The sequence below is a fragment of the Tachypleus tridentatus genome, chromosome 10 (assembly GCF_004210375.1).
Source record: "Tachypleus tridentatus isolate NWPU-2018 chromosome 10, ASM421037v1, whole genome shotgun sequence".
NCBI lineage: Eukaryota > Metazoa > Arthropoda > Merostomata > Xiphosura > Limulidae > Tachypleus > Tachypleus tridentatus.
Window position 1 is genome coordinate 83,599,620 of NC_134834.1, and position 25,247 is coordinate 83,624,866.

Consider the following 25,247-nt stretch of genomic DNA (forward strand, 5'->3'; position numbering starts at 1 on the left):
GTTCTGGCAGGGAAGCAGATATTTAAGACCTTGAAACAATGCTTGCACACTTTACCACTTTACTGTATAGGACTGTAGTAACTAAATGACAATGTAAGTGAATTACACATGGAATACTAGTGTGATAGTAACAGCAAAAGCAGTTCTACTTGTCAACTGAATAAGACTACGTGGGCTTTTGACAAGAACAAGAGAACTATATCTAGTGCTTACGATGTGCCTATGATTTCTATAGTGTAAAGAATTTAATGTACATATGTTTAACTAGTTTAAATATATATATTACTTTGAAAACAATTGGAGAGCATACTGTTCACTTATCTTCGAATATATTTCCAATGAGTCACAGACTTCTACTGCAGATGGATACCAAGACCAACAAGAACACATTTTAGTTACTTTACAATTATGTATATCAGTATTTTTGTATGTCACCAAAACTCTAGCATCATCTGTTGAAGGGTATCACAAAAATCCATAAAAAAATTTGTGTATTCAAGATTTAGATAATTAGAAAAATGTGTGGTATGTGCAACGACCATTTTTTCATAATAAAATACAATTGTAAATAAAAGTACAACTCACAACAAAAATACAACTTTCATTAGGACCATATGTAAGGGTTTAATTATATCTTTATTGACATAACTTTTAAATGCAGTACTGAAAAACTGGAGTTCTTAAAACTATTTTTTTCAATTAATTGTAGCACTTTTACTATATAACACATTACAGTTTATATCAATAAAATTTAAGAAAATTTTGAGCGCTGTATGTCGACTATTTTAATGCAATGAGTTGTATATGACTAAAAAACTTAATCCAAACAATTTTCCTATACTTTACTTTCCAGAGAGAAAAAATCCTTTTTTGGACAAAGTTTATTTTTCCTAAATTTTTAGGTTACATTTCTGCTAGAAGATGCAATATTTAAATTTCATGACTGAGCTACTGGATGTACAAGAAACAAAAGCATGCATACTGTAAACACATTGAAAGGTATAGACACTGGTTGTAATATATTATTTAAATTTTTTCTTGTTACAATTCTATACATTATTATAAACTCCTACCTGTTAGCATATTCATTGTTGTTGTTTTTCCTGCACCATTATGCCCAAGCAAAGCTGTTATCTGTCCTTTGTAAATATTGAGAGAAACATTGTTCACAGCATTTTTACGTCGACTACCCCATCCAAATACCTGCACACAAGATAAGAAGCTTGGAATAAAAACAGTACTGGAGATTAAACAGCATCTAAGGTTTAAGTCCTAACATTCAGTTGCAGACAAAACAGGACACAAATAAAACATGAAATAAATTATTAGTACAAATAACAATTTCTTTAAATATGTTGTACTGTATTTACCTTAACTTACCAAATTTTTCTTATGTCACACATGTAAAATAAAGTTAACTATTTTTCAACTGCAAATAAAATTCATAAACAGGTGCAGATTTAACATTTTAGTTAGAAACCATACATAACTGACAAAAACAAAAACACACAGGTAATGTGTCTTTACAGGGTTTGATAATAAGATCAGTTTTTTTTAATAATGATTTAAACATTTTGCTAAATAATATGGAGATATAAAATCTGAGGGTTTAGAATTTCAACTCTACAGACTTAAAAACAAAGTTTTACTGCACATTTTACTTTATAAAAATCATGCTTGAAATTTGTAGTGTCTTCTCACAGAAAATGCATGAAACACAAACCTAAGGTGAATAAAATTATTAGTCACAATATTTTAAACAGATTTTAATCAAACAAAACTTAATTGTGCATTTATTTTCAATAGGTGAAGACAGATAAAAAGAATTTTGGTTATTTATATAAAATGAGCCTTTGACTTTTTAACCCTCTTACACCAGCTATGCTTCACTGCATATGTCAAAAGATTTTAGTGATTTGTATTCAAAGTGTTTTAAACTAATTTTTTGTTTATGTTATACCAATTACTATGGCAAATATTAATAGATAATAATCCCTATTTTAATAATATTTAAGTTTTAAAGTTCTTAATTTTATAGGGCAATATTTAAAAAATTCTGAATTTCCTCTAGTGTGACATTTCCTTTATGGATCCCATTTTCTCCAAGAAGTAGGAAATTAATTAAACAAAAACTACTCACTGTAATATCACATCAATTAATTAAACAAAAACTACTCACTGTAATATCACATCATTTTTAAGACAAAACATATTTTTTATAACCTTCACTTTTGCCTGATTACAGATATCAAGCAGAAAATTAGAACCCTCTTACCACACCTGCCTGTCACATCCTATCCTTCAGGAACTGTCAATATTTCTCTGTTATGTTTAATTCTATATTATCTATAACCATCATTACACTACATTGTTTTCTGAATGGATAATTGTCAATATCTATATTAGCACAAGCTTAATTCCCACAATAAAGAATGACTAGACTGGATGAACTTGTAATGGTTTTTGTCACATACTTATTGTCACAATATAAAGGACTGATTAATGTAGAAATTATTAATTAGTTTATTTTGTAAAAGGAATATTTTATGTTTTTATTTTTATTTTATTAAAGGAGAGTAAGAATAGATGATTATTGGAAGTTGTATTTATAACTCATTGATGTTGAAAATATAGCAAACAGATGATTAAGTAATAGATACATAAATAATACATGATGAGTAAGAAAAGACAAAGAAAATAGCAGAGAGATTAAAGTTATGACCAAAGAAAGTTTTGTCTGAACTTAACTACTATAGAAGTGATAGGCCTAATGTTTAAAATATTAGAGGAAAACTGACAATTTAAAAAGAGACAAAAAGTATGTTTTATTACATTAAAGTGAGTTCTAAAGTAAATGAACCAGACTCAATGCACTTTGACAAAGGAAACAGATGATATCTGAAGTAAGAGTATCAGAAGATTACAGTATAGGACTGTAGTAACTAAATGACAATGTAAGTGAATTACACATGGAATACTAGTGTGATAGTAACAGCAAAAGCAGTTCTACTTGTCAATTGAATAAGACTACGTGGACTTTTGACAAGAACAAGAGAACTATATCTAGTGCTTATGATGTGCCTATGATTTCTATAGTGTAAAGAATTTAATGTACATATGTTTAACTAGTTTAAATATATATATTACTTTGAAAACAATTGGAGAGCATACTGTTCACTTATCTTCGAATATATTTCCAATGAGTCACAGACTTCTACTGCAGATGGATACCAAGACCAACAAGAACACATTTTAGTTACTTTACAATTATCTGAAAAGTAAGGTAACTGACAGAAAGCCAATAAAATTATGATAGTTAGAAGAAATTGTCTGCTTTGTGCATATTTTTATTCTAAGTTCTTTGGTGTATTATTTAATTAAATAAAAGTTACATGGTGCATTACTTTGTTTCTGAATTTTGCACAAATCTACACAAGAGCTATCTATGCTAGCCCTCCCTAATTTAGTAGTGTAAGACTAAAGAGAAAGCAGCTAGTCATCACCACCCACTACCAACTTTTGGGCTACTCTTTTACAAATGAATAATGGGATTGACTGTCACATTATAATGCCCCCATGGCTGAAAGGGTGAGCATGTTTGGTGTAATGGAGATTTGAATCCACGACCCTCAGATTATGAGTTGAACACCTCAACCACCTGGCCATGCCGGGCCCAGTGCATTACTACAATTGGTATAAGAAATGTAGGGTTATGTGTCATTGGTAGTCAAGAGCAAAAACGCCCAGGTAAGTACTTTATTTCTTGTTTTTCATGCTTATTCTACATTTATTATTATAAAAATAACTAAAATGTAAAAACAAGGGTTCTTTAGTTTATTTGAAGTTAGATTAAATAAAATAAATAATAGAATAGAAATGTTTCATGAGGCACGCAAGCAGCTCATAAGTAATGTAATTTGATAATGTAATGCGAGCTGCACATTTCCCAATTGATTTAATACTTGTAAAGGCTTGAAATGTAATTAAACAGTTCAAAGGACAATAAAACAATAAAATTTAGTTATAAATAGATGTACAATGTGATGAGTTTGAATAAACATAGGATACACATATGCAGTTTATTGTTAGAAATTGAAGTCATTCAAAAAAGAAGAGAGTACTTAAGATTTATTTTGCTTATGAGGCTGGTCAATTTGACCATACATGTAGGGTAGAGAAAATAACAGATAAAATATAAATGCTTACTGAAAACTAACAACTGAAATATATTTAAGGGGTTTTATAGATCACTGAAATCAAATGATATTTTCTTGAGAGAAAGAAAAGTATTTTTAATCTTAGCATGAAAATTACTCTACTCTTAGACTATTCAAATTTCAGTACTCAATATATTCACAGAAAAATCTTGTTTTAGATTATTAAAAATACTTCACTAAAAATATGAGTTATTTTTGGTGAGAGTTCTATAATGTTTACTGAAAGAATGTCAAATTTTGTGATGATACACAGACTGTATTAAAAAAGTATTAGTACCAACTCTACAAAGACTTTAAATGAATACAAAGAGGTCTCATGGTCGATCAAATCAACAAAGTCTGTGTTGAAAGAGATAATACAAAGTGAACAGGAGTGATTTATGAATAGAATATTACATCTTCATTAAAACTATCTGTTAGTATATTGTGCATAAAAATGAAATATTTAACTTTAAAATTGTTGTTATCCTTTCAAAGTAAGAAAAGATACAACTGTTTCATATAAATTAATTCTAAAATACAATTTAAATTTTTTTTGTTTTTTTAACAGGTGAGGCAAGTGCTATATTCTCTCAACCAATTACATATACCACACCTCACAATTCTAGTTTTTGCAGAACCCATTTCTCACCCTCATCATTAGGTAATTTATAGCTTGCCTAACACTTTCTATTGGTGTGACAATGAATTTTTCTGTGTTTTCTCATTGTGCTTTCTTTTGGTGTGAGGAAATGACTTTCTTTTCTGAACTGATGACTTGACATTCCTTAACAGTTTCTTTATTCAATCATAACCACATAATAAAACGAGAGGTTTCTGAAGATAAAATTTTTAGAAATGTGAGTCAGATCAACAGTAAACACCTACCTTTGAAAGATTAGATATTATTATACCAGGACTTTGTTCTGCAGGGTCATCCTCAAAATATGTGGTTTTGCTAGAATCTTCAAGTTCTATTTCACGATACTTAAAGTGTGATTTTCTTCGGCCCCAGTAGGATGGCTAGATATAATGAATCAAGTTAATAGCAGATAGTAAGGACTATAGTAAGTTAAGAAACAAATACCTTTGGAGACTAAGTGAATATTTTTTTTTTTTACTTACATTTGGTTGTGTTGATGGTAAGGTATATGCAAAGAGATATTACTGTGTACATAATAATAGTTTACAGGGAAATGTTAGGTGACATATAGTGCTGGTAACTCAACTTCATAAATTAGTCACTGATGTAACTGTTTTTAGCTCCTAGAAAAGAATCTTTTGTTCTCAAATTAATTTGCAAGTCATCACATCACTATTGTTTATTTAAAAACTGAATCTGTATGCAAGAAAGAAAAACATTATTTTGTTTTCCTTATATATTTATATTGTGAAAGGGCTCACATGAGCAGTATAGTGGAATAAAATATGCAAGTTTAGTTTTGTTATTTTTATTGTTTCATATTCTTTTGTAAACAACCTGTATAATACAGCAGTCATTTTCACTTTCTGAATGGTATTTACTGTTTACATTTTATCAGCCATTTTTAAACAAAGTACTTTCACAGTCAGGACATTAAACACCTATTGTGAGCTAGATCTTATTAGATTCATTGTTTACACAATACTTAACATGAAACCTCCAATACCCAGCAAAGAACTACTGTATTTCTGTTGGAAATTTGTGCTATCTCATAAGCATGTAGATTGATAAAGTCACTTTTACACCATGCATTAGTCAAGAATTATAAATAATGTAAAAACATTTCACAAAACCAAATTTTTAAATTTTTTGTTTATCAAATTACTTTCCATCATGTTCTCATAATATGTTGTTGAAATATCAAAACATGAATATGTGCATTAATCAGTATCATTAATGATGAATATTGCTCATACACATATCAAATAATAATGATACAAACTAGCTATTCCTCAGATACATCATAGCTGTCTTATTTCTGAGAACAATATATATCTGTTGTAACTACCTTAGAAAGGGATATTAAAATTGTTTCATTAACAACTGGCAGAAACACAGTCACTGACTATAAAAGTTACATACTAAAGCCCCAGACAAGAAACTTGCTACTTAACATTAGAACTTTTGACAAGAGGAGACCTCATTAGCTTTTTAACTATTTATGCTTGTAGGACTATGACTTTGTTGGTTAAAGGATACACAATATAATATGAACATACATAAAAATTTTAATATATGCAAAATGCCATCAATATTGTAGATAGTGTCCATTAATTAGTACTGGTGTTTCATATGTACTCTATAGTGTCCATTAATTAGTACTGAGATTCCATATGTACTCTATAGTGTCCATTAATTAATACTGAGATTCCATATGTACTCTATAGTGTCCATTAATTAGTACTGGGGTTCCATATGTACTCTATAGTGTCCATTAATTAGTACTGGGGTTCCATATGTACTCTATAGTGTCCATTACTTAGTACTGGGGTTCCATATGTACTCTATAGTGTCCATTAATTAGTACTGGGGTTCCATATGTACTCTATAGTGTCCATTAATTAGTACTGGTGTTCCATATGTCCTCTATAGTGTCCATTAATTAATACTTAGATTCCATATGTACTCTATAGTGTCCATTAATTAGTACTGAGATTCCATATGTACTCTATAGTGTCCATTAATTAGTACTGGGGTTCCATATATACTATACAATGAAAATGAGCAATTTCACCAAATTTGTTTGGACAGTTTTTGGGGTGAGTGTTGTGATAAATAAATTCATAAAGTTGCTCAATACAATGCAGTATGTAAATCCCACCAGTATTAAGAGAACTTGGTAAATTGAGGGTTAAACACTGATTTTAATTTTAGTAAGTCTGAGCTCCAAAAAGCAGTTTATCTTGATTACTGGGATAAAGTTTTATGGTATTATTTATATATAAATTACAAAATCACATAATATTGTGGTACTAACATTTTTACTCGTATTTTCTCAGCTCAGATTCAAGTCTGAGACATCTCACACAAACACACCAAATAAATTTTCTACCAACTAAACTACAGGCATAACTTGCACTTACTAATGAGGCACTTTTTAACAACTCAAACTAACACAATATCTACTTTTAAGAATTAAAATTATACTGATGTTATAAACTACTACTAGGATGAACTAGTTTATCATGAAGTGTTAACAACTTTACATTTCAAACCTATATGCTGAATGCTGGTGTATCAAATGTTTTTCATGTTAAAATATAACAAGTAACACAATAAATTAATAAAGTTGCTCAATACAATGCAGTATGTAAATCCAACCAGTATTAAGTGAACATGGTAAATTGATTTTATTTTTAGTAAGTCTGAGCTCCAAAAAGTTTTCACAGCAGTTTACCTCACTGCTAAAAATATATCAAGTGACACAATAGTATTATTTTATAACTGAAACATACCAGTTTATGAATTATCTTTAAAGGGCAATTTATTCAGTATATAATACTTTCATTCTTCATATCCAAGTAATAAATAATGTGAAAAAGATTGTTACCGTAAAAGGAAAATAAACAGGTTTTGGTATTCCAAACTGCCAAGGCCAGACTGCATCAACATACCAGATTATAACACCATAAACAACTAATGATGCTACCATCATTCCCATAATAGCACCAAGAGTTAGATTATCTCCTGGTACGGCAGCCTTCCCTAGGTTAGCCCATGTTGCTCCTTCTTCTGGAATTTGAAGAAATTTTATAATTACATATAATGCTTGCACATCTGTCTATCTTTACAGTTTATTAGTCTTAAATGTGTTTCCTCTATTAAAAATTTAAATTTCTGATACATGGTAGCACTCAATTAGAATTACATAATTAAAATTAACTTTATATGGTTTATTCTTCTCATAAGGTATAAATATATAAATTTGTAATTAAATAACACATTAAATTACTTCTATGAAATTTCTTCACTGACTAGAAATGATAATGAATAAAATACAATAGTATTTTGACAACAGTGGACAATAAAACTAAAAGGTGTTCTTTTTGTTATTTCATTTAAAATCTCAATTAAGAAGAGTGCACAAGTTAGCTGGGTAGTCCTGAACTTTATCAGATAGTATTAACAACAACTAACATAATTCCACCTACAAACAATTAGCACTGCTTGATAGTTGTTTCTGTTATTAACCTAAAACAAATGGATTGACAAGATATTTAAAATGCTGTCAAACAGTTGTGGTATAAACCATACAATACCAAAGAGACATTAACTTTACTTCAGGTGTCTGTGAATAAAAAGATTCTATGAAAATTAATGAACTTTTGTGTAATGATATGGTCAAAAATGTAAAATTGGAATAATTAAAACAGGATTTCTCAGTTTTGTGTTTTCCTACTACTTTGATTTTTCATATGAATCATTAATGTACTGCCTTTATTCCTTGTTATTATAATTTCTATCTTCTCTTGATGATTTCACTTTGCCATTTACTTCATTCCATTATCTTTTGCTAACATATTCCAATCAGCAATATATAACAGTCACATTCTTAACCCGCTCAGGTCATATTCCTGGGTTATCATGAATTTCAGACATGACTATCAGCCAAATTCCCTGTATAGCAGGAATGGGAAACACCTACATTTAAATGAGGGCAAACTAAAAATAAATCAACCAATCAGAATACAGGTAGATTGTGAGTACAATATTATTTTGCAAATATAAGCTTCCTGTTAGTGCCAATTTCGTTGTCTTTGTAAAGATATTTGCTATTTTTTTTACCATGAAGCATAGCTCTGGAACCAAGCACTTCAAGCGAGGAAAGACAAAGGTCTAGAATGTTTATAAATGCTGAGGTATTGCAAAAATTAGAGGAATCAGATGAAGATGAACAGGAATTTGATCAAATGTATCATGAGGATGACTTGGAATCAGTTGAATAAAGTTTAGAAGAAGAATCAAAAGTGTTTATGATATGACTCAAGCCAGGGGGTATGGTCCTCAATCAGCTGATGGTAGAGGTGATGCAGATGTTGTACATGCAGGTTGGAGTAATATTTTTTCTGCACTAGAGACTGATGGTAACAATGCAGGCCTAAAATATATTCCCAATTTCATAACAGCAGAAAGCACAGCTATTGATTTTTTGAGACTCTTCTTTGATGATGCATTTTGGGTGAATTTGTGGAACATGATAAATTTATATGCCTCTCAAGTTCATTAATAGAAGCCAAATTCTTACTATGTCAAAAACTTTACACCAGTGTCAACAGAGAAAATGAAAGCATTGATTGTATTAAGACTTTATATGGAATATTTAGTTATCAAACCAAGCTATAAAAGACTACTGGGTGAGTGAGTGAAAGAACTTTGTAATGTTCACACCTGGCTTCTATCAGGTTATAATTCGTGATTTTTTCTTTGCATTCCTGCATGTTGAGAATCCTGGCATGGCCAGGTGGTTAAAGCACTTGACTCTTAATCTGAGGGTCATAGGTTTGAATCCCCATCACACCAAACTTGCTTGCCATTTCAGCTGTAGGGGCATTATAATGTGACAATCAATCCCACCATTCAATGGTAAAAGAACAGCCTAACAGTTGGCAGGGGTAATAATGACTAGCTGCCTTCCCTTCTAGTCTTACACTGCAAAATTAGGGATGGTTAACACAGATAGCTCTTGGGTAGCTTAGTGTGAAATTCAGAAACAAACATGTTCTTGATGAAGAAGATGGAGGCACCAATAAGATATACAACGTACATCCAATACTGAATGGCTTGCCTCATAAATTTAGATTGTATTACAAGCCAAACAACCATCTAAGTTTTGATGAGGTAATGATTCCCACCAAAATTCGGCTAGCAATCAAGCAGTACAAACCTGCTAAATGGGGAATAAAATCATTCATGCTATGTGAGGGAGATAAAGGATATATTTTCAATGCTGAAATATATACTGGCAGAGCAGAAATGGCTGAGGCAAAATTAGGTGCAGTTAGAAATGCTGTTATGTGCCTTTTGACATCATGTCAGCTTGACCATAAGACCAATGTCCTCATCATGGATAGGTACTACAACACTGTTATCCGGGCAGGTCATCTACTAGATGACCTATGCAACTGTATAGTGGGAACAGCTATGATAAATTGGAAACACCATCTGAGGAGACTTAAGGTGAAAAAACTACCACAGTGTAGAGATTTTCATTTCCTCTGTCAGAACATGACTTGTCTAGTTTGGCAAGACAGAAAGCCAATCTATTTCATATCAAATTATCACAGCAGGTCCACATTACTGCGAAATTCCCGAAGGCATGTCTGGATATCATGTGTGCTGTGTGCAGTGAAAAACATCTCAGATATAAAAGAACCACCTTGGAGTACCATATAGAGATATTTCTTTCAAACCGGTCAGGATTTCAGTATTGTGATCCCTCTGCATCAAATGTGGGTAAACATGCTGGGAAGACTGGCACATCAAAGTCCAGTATTGGTACTAGATTAAAAGGTAAAGCTAATAGATATATTATCCTCAGATTTTGTGTTTCTGTGTAGTAGGTTTGATGTAATCTGTTTCTGTGACATGTTTTTATGCATTTTTGCTGTGGATCTCATGCTAAGGGACAATTTGGCTCCCTTGGGTCAGAGCTGATAGGGTTAAACCATAAATTATTCCTAATAAAGCCACTGTTCATAGTTGTTTTGGCATCTTCAAAATCCTGGAATATGTAAATTTTTCTTTTTACTGTTTCATTTCCTATTTGTATTTTCTAGTAGGCAGTCCTGCTGTTGGAGTATCCTACTATTTTGTTCACACTTTCACTAGTTTTCCTCACTTGTTTAAAGTTGTTTACTTAAGGCAATACTTCATGTTTTTTGTGAAATCTGTTTTAAACACTTGCACATGAATCCCACCATAATCACATCCAAGCATTCTGCTCTGGCAACATTCCAAGCACTTTTCAAACTTCAGCTTGTTGGTCAACCTTAAAACAGCGTGTTCCTCATGAAGTTTCATTACAACAGCTGGTGGGGGCCAGAAGTCACTTTTCACAACCACTACACTTACAAAATTTACTATCTTTTTAAGTACTTTCTCTACACTATCTGCATTGTCATAAAATAAGCTGTACTCTGACAAATTTGAATATTCTTGTTTAGCAAATGTGCTCTTGTTAACCCTCTTGCTTCCAGGTATCCTTAACTGGGCAAGATACAAGATTTTATTAAACTATTTTTTGTTTATGTTATATCAATCAGTATATAAAAAGTTATATACTATTAAAATATGTATTATTACCTAAGTTTTAAGTTCTTAATTTCATAAGGCAATATTTAAAAAAAAAATCCAGAATTTTCCCTAGTGTGACACATTTTCTCTACTTATTTTCTCACATATACTGTATTCACCCTGATAAGCCAATATGGAGAGAGTTAAGAGAAATAATTTGTTAAAAAAATGATCAAAAAGAAACTAACTGAATGATTCGAGTGTAGACATTACTTTTACTGCCCAATGAAGTGCCATGTTGGGTAGTAAACACGAGGCAAGTTTCTGGCCTAGAGTTATGTCACTATACTTGTTGCCACCAAATGGATCCATTAAATTCTGGGGAACAGAGTAGCTGCATTGCCACAGAATAATTGTGAAAATCACTGAAACTACAGCTGAGGAAAAAAAAAAGGACATAAAAATTAAACAATCCACCAAGTAAAACAGTTATTTTGGCAAAAAATACATACCCTGAATATTAACAATCTAAACCTCATACAATATTTTTTATACATACACTTCAGGTTGGTAGTTTATAAAAGTCTTTAGCACACTTTCTGTTTTGATAATATAATACAATTAAGAAAAACGACTAATCAGCTCAACATTTTCACTAAGGAATCTTCACATGTTTAAACCTAAAATATTAGATCCAATATAAAACTGAAAAAATATAATGCCAGTACAACCTTCAAGCAATATCTTTTCACATATATTATAAAGAAATAAAATTTGAAAGAGTTATCTTTCAAAATGAAAACCCTCAGACACACTCAACTGAAATTCAAAAATCTAACAGAATCACTCGAGTTCTCTAACGTTTTTTGAATCCTTTAAATTTACTTCTTTTTCAAAAACCTGTCAGAAACTGTCACACACTTTGTTAGCATGAACACATTTCATCACAAAAGTTATTAGTTATTTACTTTATTAATATTGACTTCAACTGAACTTAATTGGAAGCATGACTGAATATTCCTTACGTTTATTGAAAAATGTGCTGATAGTGACACAAAACAGTATTGTAGCTGCACTGTACAAAAGCAGAATTATAAATAACAAAAATCCATCAGTGTGGTAAAGTACAGCAATGTCTTTTGTAAAGCTGATCTTAAACAATATTGTGATGATGGCTGAAATGAACAGCATAACAAGAAAGTTGTTGAAGAATGTAGCACTCCAATAACACCAGTCATTTAGTCCCATCATACGCATCATTTCCTATTCAAAAGAAAGCAGGTAAACAGTCCTTAGAAAACATGGTTACCATTGTTTTCTTTTTTTTATGTATATAAAAACTTGTGCTATGATTTACATACAAACATATGACATTTTACTTCAAAAACTGTATAAAGTAAAATATAACATTATCAAAGAAAAATTATGTTTAATCTTTACAGAGTGTGTATAATAAATAAAAAGTAAACTGCTTATGAAATTTTATTTTGAATTTATCAAAAATTGCAAACTCATAAAAATGAGTTTCTTTCTAGATTTGGTAAAATATAGAAATCGACAGTAGTCGAAACTGCATAAGTTAATCACTTATGGCATTGTCAATACTTGTTAATTAGTGTTTTGCACAGATCAGAGCTAAAAATTGTCGAAATAATTTAATTTAATAATTATTTTTGTGACACAAAATAAAGGAAGTCAAAAATTAATAAATAAATTTTTATATAACAGAAATTTTATGGTCAGCATAAGACAAATTATTGATGTACTCTTAAAGTACATAACCTTTGTTCTCTCTTTTATACAAGTCTTAAAATTCAACTACTCAGTAAATGAAAAACCTATGGAAGATTTAGTGACAAGCTACCTTTAATTTAAAAAGTTTAATGTAGAATAATTAGCTCTAAAAATTACTTTTTCATATAAAAAAATATGTCAGTTCAGAAATATTGCTTAAAAGTTTGTTCCTTTACTAACGTGTTTGGTTTTCAAACACAAAATGAATCAATTTTATAACCATGCATGATAATACATAACAATAGAAAACTACTTTTTATGACTCAATCTATCATATTAGCCAACATTAAAAAAGTTTTTAAATCTGAAAATTCAATCTTGATGATATCATGATAATTAAGAAAAGTTTACAAAATAGACTCTACCTAAACAAAAATCCTCACTCTATAAACATTACAGTTAAGATTCTTGAAGAATTTATATTAAAAGTTTCAAAATGTACTCACTTTTGCTCCCACTGATTTTTCAGCTACAATCCGTCGCACAATAACTGGAGTCAAAATTATAAAACCAGTAATAATCATTGTAGGAATCAAGAGTGCAAAATTAAAACTGCTTTCATAGTATGACGGGTAAGGAAACTGTTGTATTTCTGAAGCAAACTGTAAAGCCAAACCAATTCTTGTATCAAGTAAGAGACTAAACTCATTTACAATTCAATAAAAACTTTTGTTAAAAATGACAAATCACAACTTAGTAAAAGGTATTTGTACATGTACATGAAACAGCAGTCTTTTTCAAGCTTTATCTCTAGTATTTTGTCATATTTGTAGAGCCATCTAAAATCATTGAAACTCATGTTCTCTTTTAAACAAATGGAGGCATGGAATGCAACTTGAAATGACTTGTATAGTATAACCTGTTATGGTAAAAATTTTGAATTGAAAGAAACACTTTCATTTTAATGTAATTTTAAATATTGCATTTTTACAATTAAAAGATCTTCAACCTCAAATAACTAAAAGCCTTCATTTTCTGAGTTGATGTGATGTTGCCATTACTTCAAAATCTGAGTGTTCTTGATAAATTGCAGAACATAAAAGAAATTTCCCAGAATTCTCCATTCTCCCATGTTTTAATGTATGTGTGTCAGGAGAACACACGTAAGCCTTGCTGCTAATCTACCATAGGCCATGTTTCTTTCTTTGCAGTCATGATGATATAATCTTTCCAACTGTGGAGAAGAGGGTTGTGAAGTACTTCAGAGATATAAAATTACAATCAAATAGTTTTCCTCATGAAATACTAAGTATGAGAATACATATGCTAAGATGGAAAAGGCAACTGGAGTGTCATAACAAATGTGATTCAAGAAATTTAGTGGTTTTAGGGATAATGGAAAGAACCTAGATTGCAAAAGGGAATTATATAGCCATACAGTGTTTGACTAGAAACAGATTAAATGTTAATGGATTAGAATGTACAAGTTTCAAGGAAAATGGATCAAAATGAGAACACTCAAAAAAAGATTTCATTCAGAAAGCTACCTTCTCAATCTCTTTCACACTTCATCACAGATAATAATAAAACTGGCAAGAAAGGTCAGAGTGCAAAGTAATGTCCTGTATACAATAACTGGAGATATTCAGAGAAAGGGATCATCAATAACTAAAGTTTGAAATGCTATGAAAAGGCCAGCCAAATAAAATCAGTCCAGCTGCTGAACATCTAACGATAAATGGACTCAAATTTTAGGATGGTGTACTGGGAACAAAACTGAAGGTTAAGGACAGATAATGAAAGGAAAGGTGTACATATACACACACACATATTATATATGTGGTGATTCTCATTCTGAAATTATGAAACATATGAAGAATGAGAGTCACATCTCCAATATCTAGCATTCCACAAAAGAACTTGCATGTAGAGGTGAGAAAAGGTATTAGAAAAGATGTTGTCAACCATCAGATGGCATCCTTGTCCACGACCAGAGAACGTTACTCTCTCATTCAGTTTCTCCACAGAATGTGGAATTTTGTCTAAAATGAAAGCAGAGGGTATGTGACACTCAAATGTACAGACTAAATGAAAATAAACAGCATAGAGTCTTATATTACAAGGACAAATTGCATTTTTCTTTTAATATATGACTTCATACTGTAGTACAAGGAAAAATTGCCTTTTCCAGAAACTCCATCTGGCATGAAAAATCAAACCAGAGAAAAATGGAAATCCCAAAGCTAAGGAGACATTAATACGATATAAGTTTCCAGAATATATATGCATAATGGCTTGCAAAACATCCTTCAAAAGGTTACTTTGACTAGAACACTAGAGACATTGCAAAATGCTCAATTTGGTTAGATGTAATACAGATTTCATTTTTAAGGTGTTTTGGAACATCAGGGAAAACAAGATGGGTCAGTTGCACAAGCCAGTTTGTTAATGTAGCCAGAGCAAAATCCAAATAATATCAATCATCATATGTTATAAACAACCTTTACTGAGCTTTCCACAAATGATTCACTGTGGATAAAATAACAAATGTTGTGGCTAGACATGGGAAATATTAAAAAGAATTAGAATTAGATATGGATGGTAAGACAACAGGCAAAAAAATCTCTGGTTACTTTCTTCTACAACCCAAGCTGAAGCTGGACAGAATAAACATAGTGAAGATAAAAGGCCTTTTAAGAAAAAAGAAAGGGGGCATGAGAGGCTGCCTTTCTTCCTGACGCAAACAGTGAAAGATATGTTTTATAAATCAGATGATAAAGGGAATAAGATACCAAGGGTTTAAGAAGGGAAAAACCTAAGATATGTCACAGTACTGAGCTTTCAGAATAGAGGTTAAGAAAATAAAAATTACTGAAAACAAAAATTTCAGAAAAGGCCCTCACACCACTGCGACAAAAAATATTGAAAGCTTCCTTTTCATTTTTAAGTAGCAGTCATAAAGAACTGACAGACCTCCATGAAAGTGTTAGCACAACTGAAATAATACTTGAGCCACTCTGGAACGGAATTCAAGTGTCTTGACATAGGACCTAACAACATCCAGCCACAAAACCGTGTGTTGAATTTCAGTATAAAAATGGACCTTTGAGGTTTTCAGAAATACTTTTAAGGAAGGGAATGAAATTGTTTCCTCATGAGAAAGTTAATGTATATAAAGAAAAAAAAATGTAAAAACAGGTCATTGGAGCAATGAGAAATAAATGATTTAGGAAAAAGATTGAGCAAATGGTAAGCATAAAAAAACACACAACAAAAAACATTCTCTCAAGACTGACACTAAATATGCATAGTCAGTAAATGGAAACCTGAGTTATGGATGATCCACACAAACAAAGTAGCACACTGGGCAGTTAAATAAATGTTTGTAAAGACTTGATAGATAAAACAATCAAAATAAGCAATCAATTCAAATAAAGGTCTAGGGCAAATTAACGCAGAAACCAAGAACAACCACACCACTCTACAGAAGATACGCAAGTTCAATGGACGGGCAATGAAAAGATAATCTACCTTACAAATGTCAAAAAATGATGAAAAAAATGGTAGATAAAATGCATTCCATATATACACATATATACAATTATCATCCAAAGGTTATAACAATAAGAATTGCATAACAACCTTATGTTTTTGTTTTAAAATATCTCTAGGATATGATGAGCAAAGACAGGTCTTTTAATTTCTCCACTTCTTCAGATACCACAGCAAAAAAGATGTAAGCACTTGGAGAAGTGTGATAAACAATTAAAACTTGTACTTTTAGTAGAATATTTGAGATTTAATATATACTGCATAACTGACTGAAGATTAGGTTACACATCCCATCAGTTCAAATGAAAGTCTCCCACAGAAAAAACTATTATTTTTTTTTACACAACTCCTTCAATAGTCTAGATAATGAAATTTATCTAGAACATAAAAAAACTTTGTCAAATAGGTCAATCAATGAATCAGTACACATTCAGAGGAATGAACAGAAGTAACTGACATCTACTGGAAAGTAATCAAGAAAGACAAGACATAAGGATAAACATTATTTGTGGTTTAAAATAAATTGCAATCAAAATTAAGTTGAAATATTAAATGTTAAAATCTTAATCACCTCCTGCTAGCATGCCACCCTTGAATAAGAGCCAACACCAAGAACAAAAAGGTTCAAGTGAGACAAATGTTGGAAGAAAGAAGTTCTTTCAAGGTCAGCTAAAAGCTGAAGGAGGTATAAGCACATAGCAACAAAGAATGATAGGGTAAGGTACTGAAGTAACACAACATCATGTGGCAGATGAAATTAAATCCATGAGTATTTCAGTTAGGGTAAAAAAAACTGCAAGGAAAAAAATTGATTCTGGCTAAAAAAAACAATAGAATGAAAATAATTTTTTTTATTTCTCATTAAGTACAAAGCTATGCAATTGGGCTATTTGTACTCTGCCTATCACTGGTATTGAAATATGGCTTTTATTAGCATTGTAAGTCCACAGACACATGTGTACAACACTGTTTAGCATAAGAGATATTATCTGGTTTGTTTTGTGACTTAATATTTAATGACAGGAATGTTAAAGGTTGATTGCTTTAAGCATTAGTTGTGACAAACTTTGTTACATAACTCTACAGGTCCTATGTTCTATGCAGTTACATTGTTGTACTGGGCTTTAGTAATATTGTTGATTTCATATTACTTGAATCTTCGATATTTTTCTTGTTATATTATATTAAGTGTCGTTCCATTATAATGCTGTGAAGTTTATAGAAAGTTTGAGGTTTCAGTGAACCAGATATATACATAGGTGACTAGTCAAGTGACAGATAAATAGATGGGTCTGGTTTGAGCGACTGGCAGTTTAGCTATGATTGTAATTTATAAATAAGTTAGAAATTTAGTTAGAAAATATTAAGTTAATAAAATTGAAGTTTGGTTGGATAAAATTCGAGTGATTAGCCTTAATGAATGACATTTAAAAGTAAGTTTTACATTCAATAAGGATAACGAGAATAATTTACCTTGTCAAAGGGTGTTCTAAAACTAATTGAATCTATCTGTGTGGACTTTTATGAAAGGAGATAATTATTTAAAGTTGAATTATGATTCATCACAGATTGCATAATACGAAACCGAAGAAAATTAATTTGTCTTGTCAACTGGATTCTAAAATAATTGAATTAGTCAGCCTACGTGGAATTCAAACAAAAAAAGGGAATTATTTAATTTTAGATACAACTATAGTGTAAAGAATTTTTGTTCATTTAACTTGTTTTGAATATATTATTTAAAAGAAGTGGGCTTTGTGCTGTCCATTTACTGTTCAAACTGATTGCTAACATGACACAGACACCATAGAAGAATCCCTGCCCACTTATATTCAAAATCCTGACAGCCATATTAATTACATACAGGATAGAATGCTGAAGGTGGATCAACACAAAATGATCCCTACCCCTAAATATGATCATAGGTAAAATAAAAATGAGTTGAGAATAACATCACTAAAAGGCCATTACTACTTAGTTGATTCCTAAAACCATCAGCAACAAGTCAAAAATAAAAAAAATGAAAATATACAGTATGAAAAATTGAATCATTTGACATGAAAGAATCATTCTCAGGCATGATGGAATTAGTTCAAGATTTAAAATACAACAAACCTGAAAAACAACAAAATCATATCAGCAAACTCTTCTTAGAAAAAGTGTCAGTTTAAAATGTTTTTTTGTTTTGGTTTTTTTCCAAACAATGAATTGAATTGACCAAAGCAAAAGATTCTGCAATTGAGCATCCACGTGAATGTGATGCCTGCCTAAGATAAATGTGGAATTAACAGCCACAGTATGGTGATTATCAATAAGGGTCAACAATGCAAACATCAAGCCTAACTCCAGAATAAAACAGGGGTACATGACAATACTAAGTCCTCTAAAAACAGCACAAAACTTCTAATATTGGTAGAAACATATGCACCAATATTTACTATTGGCATTAAAATGCTCACTGAAGAAAGTCAATGTATGATTGCCAACAAGAGAATCTGTATTATAACCAGAAATCAGTGCTTATGCAATAAGTTAGGTGGACTGAATCTTTGTTTTTCATTAGGCAAATTCACACATACATACAAGAAAATACACCAAGAGAATTTTCTTCAGGCTTTTCTGTTTAAATGTTATCTCATGTTAGCAGACTCTAAACTTTTTTTTATATATGTCTTCTTAATCAAATACCAAATACTTGTTTACATAAATTGAAAACATTTACAACCTTTCATACATACTATAATAAAAATTAACAACAGAACAATTAACTAAATATTACCGAAATGTTTTTATTCATTCGTTTTTCATCCTCCTGCAGCATTTCAACATAGCTAAGAGCAATGGCAGACTGAATACACAAAAACCCACTGCTCTTGTACACATCTAGGAAACATTTGAAAAAATTAACATTTTGATACATTTAAAAAAAATATTTATTCAGTACCTACTTACAAGGTTTACTTTTAGGTAGAATGAAAGAGTTTTCCTTTTTATTTGTTTTTTCTTTTAAATTAGCAATACAGTTTTTACTTACAAGCACTACTGGCTTAAGTGGAAAAAAACAACAAAACCTTTTAATGTATTCCTAAGTTGAAATTTTGGTTTATAACAATTTTCTAGGTCTAACAAGATTTGCATTTTTATGTTGTTTTTTTTTATCCAATCCAAAAGAAAAAAACGTTAGCTAGTGTGACTAGTAAAGACAAAACATGTTAAAACAATAAATTCACATTAATTACTCAGAAAAAAAACTGAGTTCATACCAACAATAGTTATTATTTCATGTAGAAATTATTGTTAAACAAAAAAGTCTTGGACAAATACTAGGTATAAAAGAAATATGGATAGAACAACTAATATTCTGAGAGTTATTAAAATATCTATAACTTTATTTGTATATGTAAATCTGTTTTGTTTTTTTTTCTATTAATATGATTTAGTTCCTCTGCATATGCAACATGTACATTTCTTTAACTTGGCAAAGCACTTAATATATGGGAAAAACATTGATATAAATGATTTCATTTAAAGTTATGACAGAGAAAATTTGGGAAACCTCAAAACTGATAATTCCCTACACGAGACAACTTTTATTTTTGAGCTTTAAAGGAATATAGATATTTTATTTCTGAATCACAAGCTAATATTTTAAATAGGCCATTGAGAAGTAAAAGAATATTGGAAGACTGGAAGTTGGCTAATGTTAATTCAATATTTAGAGGTTTTAAACATTGTCCAGTCCATAGGCCACTTAGTCTTTCATCAGTAGTTTAAGAGGTTTTAAAGATTCATCACAGAGTCACTTAAAGCAGTTTGACATTATGTCAAAGAGCCAGCATGGTTCCCCTAAGGGAAAATCTTATTTCAACAATTTTCTGACATTCTTTGAGGATGTTACTGCAAGAGTTCATGAATGAAATACTGTGGATTTTGTTTACCTTAATTTTCACAGGAAGTATTTGATAAAGTGCCTCACAAAAGACTTATTACTAAAATTAAGTCTGTGAGGGAAGTGGTATTGTATTGGATAGAAATTTGGCTGAAGAATAGAAAGTAGGAAGTATTAATAAATGGAGTAAGAATCAGAAGTTACAAGCAGTGTGCCTCAGGACTTTGTGTTGGGTCCTCTGCTGCTTGTGGTTTATAATAATGATATTGATTCTACAGTGACTAACAAAATTTTGAAGTTTGCAGGTGACATTAAAATCTTTGAGGTGGCTAACTGTATCAAAGATGCTACAGACTTAAAGGGAGATTAGATCATTTGATGTATTGTACCAATATGTGGTGGATAATGTTTAACTAGCCAAAGTGTAAAGTGATGCACGTAGGTTGTTACAATTCAAACTGGAATACATTAAATACTGTGGTTGAAGAAAGATATATTTTAGTGTTGTGATTGAAGAACCACTTAAGTCATCTAAACTGTGTATTGTAGCTAGCAATGGAGTTAATAGGATTCTGGGTTGCATTTATAGAAATACTGAATATAAGACAAAAGATATTACTGTTTTACTGTATAGTTCACTTGTAAGGCCTCATTTAGAGTACTGTGTACAGTTTCAGGCTCCCTTCCTCAGGAATGACATTGAATCATTAGAGAAGGATCAGCAAAGAGCCATTAGGATAATACCTGGGATGGTGGGAATGTCCTATGAGGAGAGACTAAAATCTCTAAACTTGTTTTTCTGGACAAGAGAAGGTTCAGAGGGAATTTTTAAGATTATTGCAGGTATTGACAATATAGATTTATCAAACCTTTTAAATTTAGCAGTGAAAACAACAGGGCAGGGGTTAATAAATTTTGGCACTATAGGATTTGTCTGTGATTTAGAGAATATTACTTTTCAAACAGGATGGTTGGTTTTTGGAATGAGCTGCCATCAAAGGTGCTGGAGGCAGAAAATTTAACTGAGTTCAAGAAAAGATTGGTTGAATACATGAGTAGTAAGGGGTGGTATTAGTTGGGAGCTGGAAGGGACATCCTTGATGAGCTGATTAAGCTCCTTTTTGTCCCTTTAAAATTTTATGAAATTATATAACAAGTGTGTAAGCTTAATACTTTAGAGTTATTCAATAATAAATAAATGAACAGATAAGACACTTATCTAGATAATTAAAATGTGCACATGCACAGTACACTTCTTTTCATGTAAATGCAGAGTAAAAACATTTGATGTTATATTTGTCAACCCATAATGCTATTAAAGTAAAATAAATGTATCAGGATGAAGGACAGAATATTCATCTATTATACTTCAAATAATCACAAATGCTAAATTTTCTTGACAAATTCAGGTTGCATAGAATAATTCTACTATTTACAGAAATTAGAATGTTGTATATGCCCCTGTTATCCACAACGTTTTTTAAGTATTGATATATATACCTATATTGCATTTAATTTTATACTAGTATATCTGACAGTACTACAGAAAGATATAAACATTTTTTTTAATATACACAGGTTTCCACGTTCTTTTGTTGTATATTTATTTGAAGTTATTGTACAGTGATCATTTAGTTTTAATTTATATCCCAATTATGGTGATTTAAAGAATAAAAGTTAACAAAATCAAATATTTTATCTAGCTAATCTACATAACAATTCTATCTTGTCTTAAAAGATGAATAATGCTTAGACACACTTGTTATTTCCATATATACTAAAATGTAAGTTATATTTTTTGAAACAAGTGGCTACTAATTTTGTTTATGGATTTAAACCTGAGTTTTATCTACTTTTTCTGTTCTCACTTATTTATACAATTAAAAAAAAATAGTGTTGTCTATAATAACATATGCAATGAAACAATTTTCTCTCTACCATATGTAAACAATTTTCTCTCTTACCATATGTATTTGGTCCAGAGATTGAAAAAGGTGGGTAAGTTTTTGATGTTTCAAATCTGTAAACCCAATTTGGTAAACGTAATTTATATGCTAAATCATGAGAACTGTCATTAACATTTTCAAACACAATTCCACCAGTAAAGTATGAATTGTATTTTGATTCTGCATATGCTTTTGATGCTTGCAACTCAATGTCCTTTTCAGAATCAACACCTTGTAACTCTACAAAAAAAAAATGTAAAGTTAACATTTCAAATTAATTTTTTAGAAAGCAGATAAAACACCATTGTGATTATTGTTATTTTTTAAAAATATTAATATACATCATTTCTTCAAATAAACTATTAAAACTTGATACACTCTTTTACTTGTACACAACTGCTAATAAATTAATACGAGTATTTGCTCTGAAAATAAACACAGATACATAGAATAAGAAAAACCAACATTACTCATTTCATTACAATGTTAAGAGAAAATAAATAAAAAAAAGAAACTGCATGATCACAAAATTAAGAATACAACTTTTGTTAATATAATTTGGTAATACTTATAGAATCTGTCAGAAAAATTAAAGTTGTAATCAAAATATTATAATATATACATTAAATTTTTAAAGCACATAATTTCAGTATAATAGTTATTTTTAATACTACTTTCAATGATGTATTAATTCTTTGGGCAAGTTGACAGGCTACTGATAATGGAGCTAGATTTTAATGCCTCCCATACAGAAAAAACAACAAAATCCACCATAGTGACAGAGACAATACATGTAATAGCTTTTATACACAACAAGACAAAGAAATAGGATTATTCAAATTCCAACCAAATAAAGGATTCCTACTGAGAGTAGGTTAGCTTTCAGCAAAAAACTGAGTTTCTACTGCTTGTAAAACAATCCTTTAAATGTTTATTCTGACTGAGATCTCCTTTCATTACTGTTGAAACTGACACCAAATGCCAGTATAATGTAATTTGTGATAAAATGTTTTCATAAAAAAATGTAAGTGAGCATAATCTAGATACAGTCACATTGATACTCCATTACTTTTTATATAAAATCTGACTTAATACATTTATTGTAAGTAAAAGTAGATAAATAAATAAATAGTAAATCAATAAATGATGTGAATGTAATTGGACAATCTATCAGCCTTTAGTTTTTAATTCTGTACATCTTAATGCTCACAAACTAAAAAACTGGGACACAATTCCTTTTTGAATGTAATTTACATAGTTAATTCATACTTTGTATACTTTGACTAAGTTTTAGCTGTTGCAAGTATGTTTCTACTTTGATAAACTTTTGAAATTAAGACTTAACTGAGAAAGTTAAAGCACTAAGTGAAATGTATTATAAGTAAGAAAATTAATAACAATAATAATAAAATATTGTAAAATAGAAGTATTATAACAACAAGCTTTTTCAACTTCTTTAACAAATAAGGAATTAAAATTGGAACACTTGGCTACTATCAGCATGTTAAATCCTAGCCTTAACAGGTATAATTTCATTATATAGATCACTGGTTAGGCCACATTTAGAATACTGTGTTCATTCTTGGGCTCCTTACCTTAGGAAAAAACATAAAATTGTTGGAAAGAGTTCAAAGAAAAGCTATGGGGACAGTACTTCTGATAGAGGTCTTGAAATACAAGGAAAGGCAAAAATCTCTGAAATTGTTTTCTCTTTAAAAACGAGTTAAGAGGGGAATTTGACTGAGGTGTTTTACATCATGAAGAAAATTGCTGGTATTTATGCATTATCATTTTTTTTTATATTTAATAGTGCAAATCATAGAAATAGGGAACACAAGTATAAATTTTGGCATAGTAAGAGTCATCGTCAGCTAAGACAGTTTAATTTTTCTAAAAGAGTGGTTGGCTTTTGAAATGGATTGCCTTTTATTGTTATGGAATCAGTAAAGTTAAGTGAGTCTAAGAAAAAACTCACTAAGTATATGAATTAAATGGTAAGAGCTGGCTTTATTTTTTTTAAGTTTATTTAATTTAGCAGATAGAACAGCTGAGCAATGGTTCCCATGTTGTCTCAAAACATTTTATGTCAGGTATAATTTTGATGAATAGTATCCCATCAGATGAATTTAAGTTTTATCTTGAGGACTTTAAAAATAAAAGGAAAAAAGTTATTTTCTTGGTAAGATATGAACTGTACGTTCATGAGAGAATTTATAAATTTTTATATATTGAAAATGTAATTCTGATAGGCACTTCTCTCCACTCTCAAGATTAGTTTTCCCATTTCATGCTTCCTTCTATATACAAACTTTTTTTATAATGCATACCAGAAGCTTTCTCCACCACTTTATGTGACTCCCTCTACGTGCCACTACTGAACTATCACTTCAATGACTTGCAGGAGATGCAAAACCAGAAGACCTTGGGAAGAAGTGTGGGTATCTATCAGAAATTATTTTCAATGTAGGAAAATAAAAACCTCCGATATGGTACATCACCTCCATTCACATAAATAGCTAGAATACTACTAGAATAAGTGGAGAGAAGAAAAGAAGCATCCAAAAGACACACCTTGAAACAAAAGCCAGATCTGAAGCTCTGATATGGGGGGCTGCACCACATCTGAACTAGGTATAGTTTTTGCCTATGGGAGAATGTTGTTGTACATTTGGGTAGAAAAACAGAGAAGAACACCCAAGTAGTGTGGCATAAAA

At 30.6% G+C, this 25,247-nt stretch overlaps 1 protein-coding gene across 3 annotated transcripts in view; it reads right to left on the reverse strand.

The window, feature by feature from the left end:
* Positions 1–25,247, reverse strand: part of LOC143229743 (phospholipid-transporting ATPase ABCA3-like) — an 89,509-nt gene that overhangs the window by 40,759 nt on the left and 23,503 nt on the right. For all 3 annotated transcript variants that reach the window (XM_076462495.1, XM_076462496.1, XM_076462497.1), the window contains 8 exons: positions 22,552–22,773; positions 19,478–19,581; positions 13,653–13,808; positions 12,438–12,675; positions 11,661–11,849; positions 7,730–7,911; positions 5,085–5,219; positions 1,074–1,203 (listed from right to left, as the gene is read on the reverse strand). In XM_076462495.1, coding sequence (XP_076318610.1) covers positions 1,074–1,203; positions 5,085–5,219; positions 7,730–7,911; positions 11,661–11,849; positions 12,438–12,675; positions 13,653–13,808; positions 19,478–19,581; positions 22,552–22,773 — 1,356 coding nt within the window. The remainder of the gene's footprint in view (positions 1–1,073; positions 1,204–5,084; positions 5,220–7,729; positions 7,912–11,660; positions 11,850–12,437; positions 12,676–13,652; positions 13,809–19,477; positions 19,582–22,551; positions 22,774–25,247) is intronic.